The 17001-nt window shown below is 38.1% G+C and overlaps 1 protein-coding gene across 3 annotated transcripts in view; it reads right to left on the bottom strand.

Annotated features, from left to right (window-relative positions):
- Positions 1-16792, bottom strand: part of LOC149559231 (N-acetylglucosaminyl transferase component family protein / Gpi1 family protein) — a 71794-nt gene extending 55002 nt beyond the window's left edge. For 2 of the 3 annotated variants that reach the window (XM_089833162.1, XM_089833161.1), the window contains exon 1: positions 15931-16792. In XM_089833162.1, coding sequence (XP_089689288.1) covers positions 15931-16146 — 216 coding nt within the window. In that variant the 5' untranslated portion in view covers positions 16147-16792. The remainder of the gene's footprint in view (positions 1-15930) is intronic. The other variant, XM_089833164.1, reaches the window with a different exon arrangement.
- Positions 16793-17001: the final 209 nt, after the last annotated feature.

The raw sequence follows: 17001 nt of genomic DNA, 5'->3' as shown, positions 1-17001 counted from the left end.
AAATGTGTGTGGCCTTTTAAATGATATTGGGCTCAAAATTTGAGGCAGGACAACCTTGGAAAATAGTGTATGAGCATGGGGATTACAATTCAAATTTACCATTAGAATTTGATGTAATTAAACCTTGTGTTGGACTTTCGATTAAATATTTCTAGTGGCAATAGTTCGGATAGAAATTAACTTCAAATTAAGGTAAGACCCATTTCACATCGATTTAAAAAACATATATAAGGAGAGAGATAATGACAAAATTAAAAAATAAAATAAAATGAAAATGGGTTTTAAATTGAGTTGGGATTAAAATTTATGTCAATTTTGCAAAATATGAATTGATTTTTCATATGATTAATTAATTCATCCATTATGGCATAGAATTTATCCAAATGGCATCAATTTTAACAAATGGGAAATTAAATTAATGGAAAATAAATCATAAATGGTAATAAATTAAATATTTTGCAATCAAATTTGCATTACCCCATTAACTTGTTTTTATTTAAAATTAAAAATTGCAAGTTTGTGATAATTTTCTAAGTCTTATTAAAATTATCATTTAAAATTTCACAATTATTTATAAATGGTGGTTTTCCTTGCAAGTTAAAAAATGATGAGGCAATCATATCCTCAATTAATAAAAACACGTCAATTGTCACATGGAAACAATTTGTTGAGAAGGTAAGGTGTCTATGTTCATTATATGAGAAAGAAGATTAGGATAAGGAACACATTTCCCAAGGTGATGGGGTGGTGTTGCCTACAATGTGCTCTCTTCTCATTGGCCCATGTGTCATTTGTCCTTATCCAGTTGTTATGGATTTCAATTTTCTCATTGGTCCACAAAATAAATGTAACTTTTCTATTGGCCCACATGGTGGTGCTTAATTGTAATTGGTTGAGCATTTAATATTTGTAGCAGGTGGTTATGAAACCTTAATTAGGTCTTACGTGGATTAATCTTAGCCCTTGATTTCAAATCAATCTTGGCCACTCATCGTACTAGGGATTACTATAAAAGGCCAAGGCCTCCTCATTTGTAACTAATAAGTTTTAGAGTAAAGTAGGAGGGGTTATGTTGGAGAATGGTTGCCAAGATAAAACCAAAATTGCTCTATATTCATTGTTGGTCTTGATGGTGGATATATATGATCATTTTGGAGTATCGCATGATTCTTTGGATCTCTCACTTAGATTAAGATTACATTTTATATTGTTTAGAAGTAGTGTATTTGATGAGAGTAACTGTGGATATTACTTCGATGAATCAAACAAATCTTGGCCACTAGCTTTTTGTTGATTGTAAGTGTACCTTGTGTGGTAAGTCGATGATTGAAAGCACTTTACTTCAATTGCTATTCAATCTTTAATTTGCATCCACTTGATGGGATTGAAGAGGGGATATTGATGTGAAAACCATTTGTGTCTTCCCTAGAAACTTGCACTAGGTGGGTGGAGTCATTGATTAAGCTACCTCTCGTAGAGTCCAAGTTCATCCATGCTTCCTTACATTTATAGAAATAGAAGTAGAAATAGAAGTTAAAAGCTTAAGTTTGAGTTGAAGAGGAAGTTGGAAAATCAAACTACATTTTCATTGGACATTGTGAAGCCAAATATTTAGAAATAAAAAGATGATATACATTAAATGAATAGCATAAGTCCCTTTGTGATAACCAACATATTACATCACAAAATTGAGTGGATTCCACAATTAAGAAGGAACCATGAAGTCATTTCATGATCTTATGTTGCAAGCTTAGCTTGAGAGATGACCTTATACCAAGAGAGGATTGAGCGTTTGATGTCTCACTCCAAAACATTGAGCATTTGATTTTGCATGTTGTAGTCGAACAAAACTCACATCAACACTACCCTACAAAAGATTTGACATAATCTACAAGTCATTTAGCCATAAATGCATAAAAGATTGACTCCTTTGAAAATGCTTTGCAACATGAGCATGCTCCTACAATCCTAACTAGTTGGACTTCTAATCTGCTAAGCGCTTTCTACCTATGTTACCCTGAATTTTTGGGACAAAGGAACTAGTTTCCAGGACAAATTCTTTTCCCAGAACAAGTGACAAGTATATGTGTATGTGTAGAGGGAAATCTGAGATTTCAAATAAATTCATGAATAGTATAACATGGTAACAATCATTATAGCAACATAATAAAGTCGATAAATCTAAAATCAATGATCATTCATCGAATCATCATAGAACATAACAAAAATGAATCAAATGAGACTTAAAGTTCCAATTTCATATATTCGTAGATATGATTTATTGAAACAATATCAAGTGTCATTTCATATATCAAAATGTGCAAAGCTTCCAAGTTCTAACAAAATAAAAAGTATCAAATCATATATCAAAATAAATTACCATAGCATCAATGTATCATATAGTGTTGGAAGACTCAAAGTCTCAAAGTCAAAATGAAAAAAAATAGAGTACGTTATTGCCCCTAGTCGTGATCTATATCAATGTAACTAACACTATCACCCTGAGCCTCAAAGGTTGTATCATCCAATAGAATGTCAAGCAATCATTGAATCATCCTAGACATGACTAAACATGCTTAGGGTTGCCTTGAGGTGTACAACCCACATTAGATTAAAAAAATTGCAAACAAATTATGAAAATGACATACAATCAACCGTCCTCAAGATGGTCAGGGGGGGTTGTCCCCAACAATCTAGCAGACGGTCAACAATTTTTGAGATTGGTGTTGATCATTTTCTAGTTTTAAGGATGGTTTCCAATTTTTTTGCATGACTAAGGATGTCTTGGAAATGTTTCTAGTTGTACCCTCATCTTGAAATTGTTTCTGTTAATGTTATAATTATGTCGGATAAATTATATTACATATATGAGATATATAATATATGACAACTATTATATATGAAATAATTAACTTATATTAAGAGTGATATATATATATATATATATATAGTTTTATAACCATTATAATATATTAAGGGTATATTACTTGTGTTATAAATATAACTAATGTAAGTTAATATGTTAAAGAGACATGCCTCTTTATTTCACATATATATTCATTCATCTAGTAACTTGGAAAACACATTAAAATTCTACAAGTGCTATTACAAATTACAGATCCTATTTCACTAACATGGTATCAGAGCAAGTTCCCTACCTGCCTGTGAAGTTTAGAAGGACAATATGGTGAAGTGCAGGAATTTAACATTTAAGGGTGTGTTCGATTCTGATATTTGAGCCAGGTTGCTAAATGCTGAATTCATTCTTGGAGTACATACTGCAATAGAGACAAGTTAGCATGTACAAATATATTCAAGCAACATAGAGAATAAATCTTGATCGAGCCTTCATCATCAGAACAGAAAGATACAATCCATATTTGATCAAGCAAGTTTTATATCAGAACTACGTCTGACTTTGAGTTGCATAGGGATGCAACAACGTAGGCGGTATTCATAAGGATGGATCCTTATGCAAGACCTCAAGTCTGTAATGTCCCCATTTTTGGCTGACCTCGTATAGCGTGCCGGATTTGCCTATCCTTGACTCTCTTAGGCAAATGGTGTGGAGAGAGAGTCAATTTTGCGGATCAGATGGTCATATTTTGCTCTTGAAGAAGTGTTAAGAGGTTATATTTCATTATTATGTTTTATCGAGGCCTACATGTTATAATTTTAAGTTGAGTTGCACTTTTTATTTTATAAAATTACTTTATTATAAAAAGTGCATTATAATGAGATTTTATAAAGGATGTTTCTAGAAGTTATAGAAAAAGTGCATTATAATGAGATTTTATAAAGGATGTTTCTAGAAGTTCTAGCAGCTTCTTAGAAAAAGTGAATAAATAGAGGGCTGGGCCTCTCATTTGGACATGCTTGGATTTGAGATTTCTTCTACTTCTTCCATTGTGGAGCAAATTTGTAGTCTCTTGGGTCTGCAAATTATTATTTGATCTTTGGGAACGAATCACTCCCTTGGATTGGCGACTTTGAGGGTGTGAAATATCACCTGAATTGTTGCATTTGAGGAGTTGGTAATTCAGCCATCTCATTTGGACTTCATTGAGATTCAGTTATAAGGGTTTACTTTGGTTGGAATAAGGGTTTCAGTTGTGCCCTAGCATTTGTGGATTGATTAACAGGGTTTGAAGACACAGTTGTGCATTATTTTCAGACTACCAGTCCAGGGTTTGGACCCACGTTTTTGCTCATAACTCCTAATTGGCTTGACGGATGAATTTCATATTTTAGGGGGTATTTCAGCAACCCTAGGCGCCCAGATTTATTGCTTTTGGAGTAACAAAAAACGCTGCAATATTTTTATCTAGCAGCCATACCAGGCCGTACCTGTACGGCCCTGTCAGTTGGGCAGCAGCAGCAATTTCGTGAGTCGGTTTGGGGCAGATTGTGAGGTCTTCGTGTGGCATTAATTCAACATTCATATCCGGCAAAATTGGAGCTATTTCAGATGCACAAACTGAAGTTTTGATTGCCAAAATATTGCATGTTATGGATTAGAACAGTCAACACTGTCATTGCATAAATAGTTATTTCCAGTCATTAATAACTGTTGTAAAAGTTTCGTCATTTGCATTCCAAATCTGAACTGGGTTATTGTTCATGTCATAACATTGCATTGTCAAGAGCTTGATGTATTAGAAGTGCATAGTTGTGACAGTCTCTCATTGTAATCAGTTCTATTTGCTGTCATAAAATCAGAATTGCATTGGACTTCATATTTGAGTTTCATATTGTCATCTATCTCTTAGATTGGTAGTGTTATAATCTGGAATTGTTGTTCATACATTATTGGCATCATATATTGAGGTTTCGTTGTACAACAATTAATAATATTGCAGCCTTATTCGGTTACATGCCAACTGTTTGACAAAATTCCTAAGTCCAGTTTGAGGGTTTCAGTGGCCTTTATAGTAAGGGTCATTACAGTGGTATCAGAGCTATAAGTCCTGCCATCCTGTGGAGGTCTTATAGGGATTTTGGAACAGCCAGATAGAGAGAAAAATGTTTGACAAAATGAAGGCCAGTCCAGATCAGGGAAAGGAAAGATTCTTACAGTTATTAAACACCTTAGCACAGGGACAGCGATCAGCAGAGCAGAGGACACAGGAACAGAGTCAGAGATTGGAGCTTATGATGCAGATGATGGCTCGTCAAATGGGGTTGAACGCTAACATAGGTGGAGGAAATAATCAGAATGGTAATAATCAAAATGGTAACAATCAGAATGGGAATAATCAGGATGGGACACAAAATGGAGGTGAACAAGTTGGGAACAATTTTGGTCATGCATCCCAACAAGCTAGGACAGTGAGTTCGGGGCTCATGATTCCCACATTTCCTCCTAGAGCTCCAGAGCAGCCCGTACCTGAGCCCCAGATCACTGATATACAGGACCAGTTGAGGAGAGACTGGGAAGCCGGAGGTCCAGATTTTATTGCTGCAATTACCTTTAGGGAGTATATGGATGTGCGGATGAAGCATATGCCACGTGGACATGACAGGAACCAGAGCTATGAGCTACGGAAGAAAGTAGGGAAACTTCAGTTACCATATTATGGTGGCTCGGGGAAGTCTACAGCAAGAGCTTGGGTTCAAAAGCTTGACACATACTTTCAATTGCACCCTATGCCTGAGGAAGAAGCTATTAAGTATGCAGCAATTCATCTGGATGGGTTAGCACACAAGTGGTGGCATCATGGTATGGTTACTATGGGTCATGCACACATTACCTCATATGTGGAGTTTAAGGAGAGACTGATTGAACATTTTGATAGGCCTAAGGATCATACCTTCCCTATGACAGGAAGAAACTTGTATGAGGAGTTTAACAGACATACTGATTCGATACAGGGAGACATTAGCACATCTTCAGGTAATGATTTATCTGCATCATCTTCACAGGTAGAAGGGGTTACAGATGTTGTGCAGGCTGAGCCAGTAGTATTAGAAGGTGATATCACAAGTACACCAAATTGTGTGATTGACACAGATAGTGATTCCAGTACAGTTGGGCTGGATGAAGTTACAGCAGTTGAGGATACTGTCATGTTTGAGGATAGTACAGTTGATCAAATAGTGAGCATTCAGGACTTTGCAGAACATGAGTATCAAGCACAGTTGGATGCTTCTTCACATGAGATAGAGGCTAGTAGCTCTTCACTTGGTTTGGCAAGCCAGCTGAAGACAAGGGACAAGGATATTGTCGCGGCTTTATCTCATTATGACAGGATGCGTGGATTGATTGAGAATCACATTTGGATGATTCAACTACAGGAGAAACAAAAAGGAGTCACAACAGGTTCTTCTTGTGACGACTTACAGCAGATCAAGGAAGGCATGGAGGCAATGAAGGTAAGTTACATACACCTACTGTCAGATCGCGATCATCTCCTTAATCTTGCAGGCATCTATTTAGATGCATTGAAGAAGAAGGAGGAGGAGGTTGACCGGTTTTCTCATGAGCTGGAGGATACTCGAAATTCCTTGGTGTGTATTCAATTGGCTCTCCAGGATTCTCAGAGACATGTGGACGAGCGTTGTCTTGAGGTGAGCTCAGTTCGAGAGTTAGCGCGTATAGCAGGGACTCAGATTCCTTTTACAGTCAGATCACATGTTGATGATTTCTCAGAGATGATAGAGTTTACAGGAGAGTCCCAGGCTCTGAGTATTACAGATGATAGCTATTCTGAGGTTACTCCCTTGGACAATGTACTAGGGATAGAGTATAGGAGTTCGACCAGTCAGCACAATCATGTGTCTAGTCAGCTGAGAGTTGGCAAGTGAGACATTTCTATCGCTTGCGAGCATTTCGATGATGCTCGTCAGTTGTTAGCAGTTTATGGATGGGGTTCTCCTACTAGTGATGAGCAGGGAGGTAGTTATCTTTCTTTGACAGAAATCCACTCTTTATGGGAGGCTATCCGGATTTTGAGACAGGATTATATGCAGTTGGTAGCTGACAGAGATCATCTTATAGAGTGGGGCAGTACAGCATACGAGGCATTAGTAGTCAAGGAAGAGGAGGTGAGCGAGCTTACTTGGCAGCTCGAGGTGACTTCTGAGATCCTTGAGAGAACACAGTTGGCTTTCAAGGAGTCACAGTCTTGTTTGGCTGAGGTAACCATGGAGTTAGGGCAACTGCAGTCTTTACCAGTTTCTATACAGTCCCAGACTATGGTGTCTAGTGATCCGAGGATGTCCACGGTTGAGATTGCCAAAGACAGTGGAGATGGGAATGCATCCATCCTAGATACTAGTAGTGGCATATCTTGTTCCCTTCCACTAGAGTCAAGCTCGGTTGAATTGGGTGTTGCAGTTGAGCATTGTAGTCCGCTCGACATGATGGTGATCTCTACTACTGATGGCGTGGAGACTTGTGATATTGTACCAGAGATCATGTTTGATGCTGAGGAGTCGGTAGTTGGCATGGTTCCTATCAGTAGTACTACTCCTTTGGAGGTGTCTTCGGAGGTAGCGGCGAGTTCGGGCGTGGTTAGTGATCAGTTGCAATTAGTTTCATCGAGATTGCAGTCTGAGCCACTAACTGAGGTTGGTGCATTTTATTGGCCTTACACTGTGAAGTATACTCATCAGTTTACCTTTGATGACCATGTTGATGAGATGATGATACGTAGATGTACTTTGGTTTCTAGTGTTGGTCATCAGTTTTGGAATGGTTTGACTCCACCGGTAGAGAGTTGTGAGGCATATGACGTGGTGTTGGGTTTGGCGAGTGATAGCTGGATGGTTCATGATCAGGAGATTGGGGGTGATACTGCTGCTGTTGATGATTCAGCCGTAGTTCTTGTTTTCAATCCCTTGGCTATGCCATCTTCTCACTTAGCTAATGACCAGTCACAGTTGGTTGCATTATGTTTGCAGGATGAGTTGGTTGGTTCTTTTTACTGGCATTATATTTCAGAGTATATTCATCGGATTGCTTTTGATTCATGTATTCAGGAGTTGTTGGCAAATAGATTTGGTTTGAGTGATTGCTATCTATTGTGTGATGCCTATTGGCCGTCAATGGGGCATGGGAGTTATGGTGATGCCAGCATGGCTGGTGATCTGCAGAGACATGTTGACTCCAGTTGGTGTACAGTGTGTGGATTCTCTGCTCTTGGTGCAGTTTCATTTCGGAGTGTTCACCATTATTGCAGAGATGGATTGTGCGCTCTATGTAGGCCAGTGCGATGTGTTGATGACATTTGCTATGTTGATAGTTTCAGTTGTCCTCTCTACTTGGGTTTTGATATTTTCGGAGTTAATGTTTCATGGGTTCCTAACTGTGGTAGTTATGGAGTTAGAGTTCAATTGAGCAGTGGTTCACGATTCATTCATGGATTCCTCTTGGTTATTTTGCAAAGGATTTTGCAGGAGCTTGCGTTGGTTGACTGCAGTACAGTTCATGACTTCATTTGGGATCCAGGTGGATTGACTGGGTTGTTGTTCAGCCATTGCTTGGGGACAAGCAATTTCAGGAAGGGCGGATTGCAATGTCCCCATTTTTGGCTGACCTCGTATAGCGTGCCGGATTTGCCTATCCTTGACTCTCTTAGGCAAATGGTGTGGAGAGAGAGTCAATTTTGCGGATCAGATGGTCATATTTTGCTCTTGAAGAAGTGTTAAGAGGTTATATTTCATTATTATGTGTTATCGAGGCCTACATGTTATAATTTTAAGTTGAGTTGCACTTTTTATTTTATAAAATTACTTTATTATAAAAAGTGCATTATAATGAGATTTTATAAAGGATGTTTCTAGAAGTTATAGAAAAAGTGCATTATAATGAGATTTTATAAAGGATGTTTCTAGAAGTTCTAGCAGCTTCTTAGAAAAAGTGAATAAATAGAGGGTTGGGCCTCTCATTTGGACATGCTTGGATTTGAGATTTCTTCTACTTCTTCCATTGTGGAGCAAATTTGTAGTCTCTTGGGTCTGCAAATTATTATTTGATCTTTGGGAACGAATCACTCCCTTGGATTGGCGACTTTGAGGGTGTGAAATATCACCTGAATTGTTGCATTTGAGGAGTTGGTAATTCAGCCATCTCATTTGGACTTCATTGAGATTCAGTTATAAAGGTTTACTTTGGTTGGAATAAGGGTTTCAGTTGTGCCCTAGCATTTGTGGATTGATTAACAGGGTTTGAAGACACAGTTGTGCATTATTTTCAGACTACCAGTCCAGGGTTTGGACCCACGTTTTTGCTCATAACTCCTAATTGGCTTGACGGATGAATTTCATATTTTAGGGGGTATTTCAGCAACCCTAGGCGCCCAAATTTATTGCTTTTGGAGTAACAAAAAACGCTGCAATATTTTTATCTAGCAGCCATACCAGGCCGTACCTGTACGGCCCTGTCAGTTGGGCAGCAGCAGCAATTTCGTGAGTCGGTTTGGGGCAGATTGTGAGGTCTTCGTGTGGCATTAATTCAACATTCATATCCGGCAAAATTGGAGCTATTTCAGGTGCACAAACTGAAGTTTTGATTGCCAAAATATTGCATGTTATGGATTAGAACAGTCAACACTGTCATTGCATAAATAGTTATTTCCAGTCATTAATAACTGTTGTAAAAGTTTCGTCATTTGCATTCCAAATCTGAACTGGGTTATTGTTCATGTCATAACATTGCATTGTCAAGAGCTTGATGTATTAGAAGTGCATAGTTGTGACAGTCTCTCATTGTAATCAGTTCTATTTGCTGTCATAAAATCAGAATTGCATTGGACTTCATATTTGAGTTTCATATTGTCATCTATCTCTTAGATTGGTAGTGTTATAATCTGGAATTGTTGTTCATACATTATTGGCATCATATATTGAGGTTTCGTTGTACAACAATTAGTAATATTGCAGCCTTATTCGGTTACATGCCAACTGTTTGACAAAATTCCTAAGTCCAGTTTGAGGGTTTCAGTGGCCTTTATAGTAAGGGTCATTACAAAGTCACTCTCCTTGTCTTCTCCCTCCAGCAAGACCTTTGAATGAGCAAATGTTCCAGCATTGCAAGTCAGATTTCTTTCAGCCCTTGAAGTGCAAATCTAATTAGCAAATTAAGGATCCAATTTATGAGGATCATGTTTGCGAATCTGGTACGATTTTGTACAGAAATAATACATAACAAGGGCTGCAAATTTTGGTTATGAGCCTTGAGACAAGGGCTGCGATATATATAAGGACTGCGATATATATAACCTGGGATTTTGATTGCATGGGCTGCGAATTAAGGGCAGAATTGATGTGCGAATTGGGAAGCAATACATGACATCAATTCAAGGATAAACAATCAGACTTGTGATGTATTCTATCAGACTTATAGAGCAGATTGATGAAAGTGGCATTGATAATCAAGGGCAAATTTGGAAATCAGAAGTGCTGATTTGAGACAAGCCCTAGTGAGCAAAACTTGAAGCTGCCCAATATCATCGGGATTGTTTATTGACTATCGACCATGGAGATAAGTTGAAGGATTTTGTTAGGAACCAATACATGAGACCAATACAAGCTCATCATCTGCTTCCTCATCTTCCATATTTTGATGCTTTTGATCCTTGTCATTGTCGACCATATATTCATCGAGCAACTGCAAGAGATGAGTTTCTCTTCTATATTTCCGGCTCCCAATCACCTCCCTCACTTCAACTAGAGTCAAATCTTTCAAAGCGTGCTCAAACTAGGGTGGTGATTTTTCTTATTGAAAATATGTTGCAACATGGTGGTCATCCGTCCATTTTCAATGCCTTCAGGAGGTGGATCTTGTACCGAAAATCTGTCGAGGACTTGTGTGACAAAGCAACCATCTCTTGCCAGCATCCACGCAAGGACCTCGGGATGCATCCCCCTAATTTTCAAAATAACTTCTCTATATTCTTTTCTGCATATCCTCGCTCTTCAGCTTCTCCACCAACGATTGTAAGCTATTAAAATTCCACACACTTTCTGACTTCAAAGCCTCTAAATCATAGCGAACTTGTTCTTTTTGGAAATGTTTGGGACGGAAGCCAAAAGCTCTAGGACCGTGTAACCAAAAAGAAACTAAGGTTATAATGCCAACTAAGGTTATATGTGATTTAGAATAGTGAATGTTCTATTCCCATTTGAATCGTCCTTATACGGGAGCAGAAAAGATGTACTCAAATTGTTTGACAATTCTTACATGGAGGCATTTCTTGATTTGATGCATATGGACCTTCATTGGTCAAACTTATATTATTATTGCAGATAAGTATTTATTATCCTCGGGTATTGCATGTATCTACAAATTGTAGTCTCTCTCTTATTTTGTATTTTTATAATTACTATAAAGAGCTATTTGCCTTGATCTTTTCCTTTGTCTCTGAGGATGTTCTTGCAGGAAAAGAAGATTGGTACGTTAGGCATGCTACCAAATAGTGCGCAAACTCAATCTTATGATAGTAGCTCCAAAGAAGCTGTGATTTAGAATTCACGAATCATCTGATGATTAGGTTGGATAATGTGAGTTTCTTGAAGCAAATATCCTTGATGATTGAAATTATGAGAGGGAGTCTAACAGTTCATTAGAGGCAACCTTGGAGAAAGAGAGGGAGCAAAAATAAAAATAAAAATGCTTAAATCAAACTTTTTATGATATTGGTTCAGAAGGAGTAGACCTTGTTGATGGATTCAACACTAGTCATAAACTATAATAGCTAAAGGACTATGATTCATGGGATAAAGTCTCATGTATGTAGGCTGGAAGGCCTTTATGCTATCAAGATACCCATTGAACTAGGGAAGCATGACATGACTTGCTTCCAAGAGGATAGAAGGATGATAACAGATTTAGAGGAAGTCTAATACTTCATGGGAGAGAACCTTGAGCTAACAGGTCAGAAAAGTTGATATCAAACTAAGAGGGAGAAACCTTATTCTCTGATATGTTTTATGGTGAATGTTGTGACACCACCATATGACAGTATTCATGGAGACTTCATGTGAACATTTGATGTCATACATGTATGAGCATGTCCCTATGTACATCATGAAGAAGTGACGACTTCTAAATGATTATCACTTGTATTAGGAGTTGTTGTAAAGTGACACCCATTCTTGCAGCTCCCAATTAATTATCTTCATAATGCCGTCCAAGCTTTTCCCACACTGTGTTGAAAGCAAAGCCATAACCTCGCCCAACAATTGCCCACAACAAACAAACAAAATCGATAGATTGAGATACTACACCTTCAAATATTAACAACGATTGAAGCCCGTTTTTCATTAGTATGGTCTTAAGTGGCTTGAACCCAAGATAGCTTGTTTTAAATGGTTACTGCTTTTTAAAGAAGTGATTGCTGTCTCTATTCTCAAGGATGCAGACGACAATCCTTATAACTGATATGTAGATAATGTTGTTGGAACTATCAAGCATATGGTTTTTTGATTGCCAATTTGCCATTAATTGTTGATTTGTGTTTTGGGGAACTAGAAAGGAAGGGTTGCAGGGTTACTGCTTTTTAAAGAAGTGATTGCTGTCTCTATTCTCAAGGATGCAGACAACAATCCTTATAACTGATATGTAGATAATGTTGTTGGAACTATCAAGCATATGGTTTTTTGATTGCCAATTTGCCATTAATTGTTGATTTGTGTTTTGGGGAACTAGAAAGGAAGGGTTGCAGGGTTGCTAGGAATAATATCTCATGATGTGAAATTTTCTTTTTTGGGTTTATGAAATGCTTTGAGAAAGATCTAAACTATTTGTTTCTTACTTTGATGACTGAGATTGTGGAAGCTAGGAAGAGGTGTTTCATGACAAAAGAAAGATCCTTTCCGACTCTTGCTATGAGTAACTGTTGGACTGTGTAACATTATGTTGCGCAAGACTGATATAATTCAGGCAGCACGATGGCCACATATTGACAGAAATGGGAGTTCGGTGGAAGAAGGTGATAAGAAAAATGATCTAATGGAATGTAATCCTGATCCTGCTCCAGGTTTCAACAACACCATACCTATTACTGTTGTGACTGAAAATGTCTCTCTTACATCTCAGGATCCTGCTCAGCCAATTGACTTATTTAATCCTACTGATGGTATTGTTCAAAACTCCAATGTCCAAGTGCTAATGACCATTTTTCTGTGGTTAAACTTTGGCTGACAAGTCGGCACAAATCTTGGAAAGCTCTTTGGTGACTGTTTTCTCATGTTATAAGAAATATACTCTGTAACTGTAACTGATATTGCTAATCTTACCCAGAGCTTTTGCTAATGTTCTAGGTTGCACTTTGTGTAGAAGCCTGGGTATTGTAGTTTTGGTCATAGTTCTTTATTTGCTGAATAAAGCAGAATGTGTTTATTGGCTGCTTTGGCTTATATTCAATATCGTGTAACCTGTTTTTTGGTTGACTACAGTATAATATTACCAAAAAATTCAAAAGATCAATCAAGAAGAAATGATCTAAAATAAGAAGTAAACATGTGATGACCCCAGGGGTCGCCTGAAGCTTAATTTTGACAGCATCTCAAGAGGAAATTCAACAGCGTCCGGCGTCGGATGCATCACTGATTCATTAGAGATCATGGAGAGGAGCTTAATTGGGCATTGTCAAATAATTTGGCTTAAGGCACTAATGATGAATCAGAGATGGAAGCAATTGCTACTGGTTTGGTGTTATGCATCTCCAATGGAATAAAACAACCTTACACTAAAGGTGACTGACAAGTGCACATGAATGCAATCAAGTAGAAAAAGATAATTAACTGGGAGCTGCAAGAATGGGTGTGATGTAATTCAGTCCTTGGGCAAAATTAAGGCAACTAGATGACTTCTCATTTTCACAAACATCTTGAGAAGCAAATCACACTCCCAACTTGCTGGCATTTGAAGGAATTGATGGATCTGTTGGACAACTAATAGCACATTCACCATACACTTGGGAAGAACTATCATTAATCCTTGAAATGGATGCAGCAGGTAGGATTGACGTGTGTCATGTATCTGTGAGTAGTGCCTGAATGATGAAATGCCCCTCATTTGTTTTTAGATATTTCAGTTTCATTGACAAGAACAGGATCTTGTTTGATCAAACAATATAACTTTTTTAGAAGTAATATATTTAAGCTACCCCCTGCCTAGTGGTTACCCAATTTGTGTGCGTGTGTATACATCTTAAAGAATATAGAAGAGAAAATATACATATCATCCATTTTTAAAATTGCAATATGGACATGTTTTGACACACAGGGTCTTCAGTGGCTGGTCAAAATTTTTAATTAAAAATTACAATGCCAGATGAACACACGATAATTGTGTATGGAGCTCTGCCATTCAAGGGATAGTGCAATTAGCTGAAAGGTGACGTCGTTTTAACAGCAAACCAAATTCACATCTCCACTAAGTTGTTGAGCTCACAAGCATTGTGCCCCTAGAGAACCACTGGATTGCAGGTTTAGATCCCATTTCTATCAAGGATAGAGAATCCCTCTTGTGGTCCCACCATTACTGGGCTCGGTTAATGTCTAGACCTAAGCTAAGAGTCCGATAACATCCCCATAAATTATCAAAAACAAACTGTGCATAATCTCTGGGAGCCCACAGCCTTTATAACCAAAACAAGTGACTCGATTGCAGGTATGAATCCCATCTCTATCAGGGATGGGATCTCCCCTTTGTGGTCCCACCATCACTAGGTTCAAATAACGCCTAGACCTAGGCTGATAGTTTAATTACACACTATGAAAATTATCATAAAAACCATGTATAATTCTCCACCTTGTCATTCCCACCTTGCTTTCCACAAGATAAAGAATAAGGATAAAAATACTGCACAGAATGATCCACGTGCAAGGCTGGAAATTCCACTCCTTGAGCGTAAAAAAACAATAGCTTGAGCAAAATGAGGTGGTCAAAATGTGTCAAAATACACGTAAAAAAATAGTGTATTACCCCCACACTTTTCGGGACATACACAATGGATATGTTATACAAAGTGGCCTGCACAAATAGCTAAAAGACGAGCTTCATCAGGGAAAAATTCTGATGTGCCGGTACACGGCTGTCATCAAAAACATCAAATAAACATATAGAAAACAATGTATAATTCTCCTCATCCTTCCGTTCTCTTGTAGAAATATACCATACAAAACGACCTACCAACTTAGATTTAAATGCAGCTCCATCAGGGAAATTCACGGGCTTGAGCGAATGGGAAGATCTATAAGATCAACTAATCGTATAAAAACTGTCTCTTACTCGTGTTTGCCGTATAGAAATGTGTATGCTGCAAAAGGAGGCCCACAAACATTGCTCAAAGTACAGTATTCTTAAGTAATTTTGCGTCTGATAAAGTCTGCTTGATCTAAGGAAAACTGTGGTCGTGCCCTTGAGGAATACACACAATGTATATACTACAGACAAGTCCCAAAAACAATCAATTACGAAGAAGTTCAAGTCTGACAAAAACCTACGAGATATAAAATCTGAATAGGCATTGGAGAACTGTGGGCAAGCCATTCTGAAAAATACACAATCTGTAACTAGAGCACAGATGTGACTCAAAAAAGAGTAAGTTTGAGAGGAATCAAGTCTGAGAAAATCTGCATGATAAACCTGAAATCCGCGTGGGCATGCCCCTCAAGACCGTACACAATGTATAAAATGCGCGTAATTACCAATTTTAAATGCAGCTCATTCAAAAAAAAGGTATAAGTTCAAGCCTCGAATAAACGTATGACAGTGTGCATACGCGCATTTCGGAATATACACATTCTATATACCATAGAAAGTGACAAGCACTTCACAGAGCACATTTAAGAGGGACTCCACTCCGATAAAATGGGCATGACCTAAAACCCAGATACAAATGCAAACTGCACGTAAAACCCTTTGGGCATAAAAACGACGTATATAATTTACATAGTCCATTTAAGGCAAGAATAGCATACCTGCAGATTGGTATTAGTGGGATGTGAATCGGCTTCTTCTAATGACACGGAAGTTGCCACCACAATATCAATGGAGTTGCGGAATCCAGGGATTACCCACCCCAACAAGAGCATGATCTCTGGAGAACCCTCTGCCGCTAATATATGGTTTGGCCACCATAGCCTGCACTGCACTCTGCGAGCTGCTCCTCCCTCATCTTCCATTACTGCAATCATTTAGTAAGGTCGACAGACGTTTCTTGCAATCACCTTGTAGGCCTCGGTTTCCTGTCCCGAAATAGACGGAGATAGAACACAGCTTTAAATCCCGGTCATAATGAAAATATCGACCGTTGAAGTAAACAGAGCCGTTCCCGCCGGTTTTAGATATTTCTGGCGGATGGAAATACCGGAAACCGCCCGCTATACCACTTTGGTTGCCAGAAACGCCAAGCAAGAGGCTAGTGATATTTCGAGAGTTCTAAATCTGTGTAATGATGGAGATGAATCGGATGTTCTAAGCAATGTCGACGCCCACAGTTTGGATTGTTTTCGCTGGCTTTTCACTGGCTTTCAGAACGACATATATCATGTTATCAGATGATTAAAGTGTTCTTAATCGATGAAGCTTCCGAGCACCACGTCGTTCATGAACGATTTTGCCCCGGAATCTGCCTTAAACAGCCGTGAGTTTGAGGGCACAAAACTAATGGACTGAATCGGTTTTCAGAGCTTCAATTTATGACGGCCACTGCAGTCCCTCCATTATGTCAAAATCAAGAACACGCAGAAGGAATGACTTCCAAAATGCTCTCATGGGGTTTGAAATGACAAAATCTGATATATGGGTAAACCTGAATCAGCAAACAAAAAGCCCCAATATGGTTTGGGCATTCAGTAGTACTGTTTTGTCTTATTCTTATGAGACTACATAATCTAAATGATTATAGTACTAAGTAATTTTTCTATTTTAAGGGCAATGCATCAAATATATATAAATAGAATAAAAAATTGGATTCAGAGGCTCATTAGGGAAAGAATTCGGAAAGAAAACTCCAATTCACAACTAGTACAAGTGAATAATCCAAGATC

This window comes from Cupressus sempervirens, chromosome 5 (assembly GCF_028749045.1).
Source record: "Cupressus sempervirens isolate cs-2001-9-10 chromosome 5, ASM2874904v1, whole genome shotgun sequence".
NCBI lineage: Eukaryota > Viridiplantae > Streptophyta > Pinopsida > Cupressales > Cupressaceae > Cupressus > Cupressus sempervirens.
This window is presented reverse-complemented; position numbering and strand designations above follow the sequence as displayed.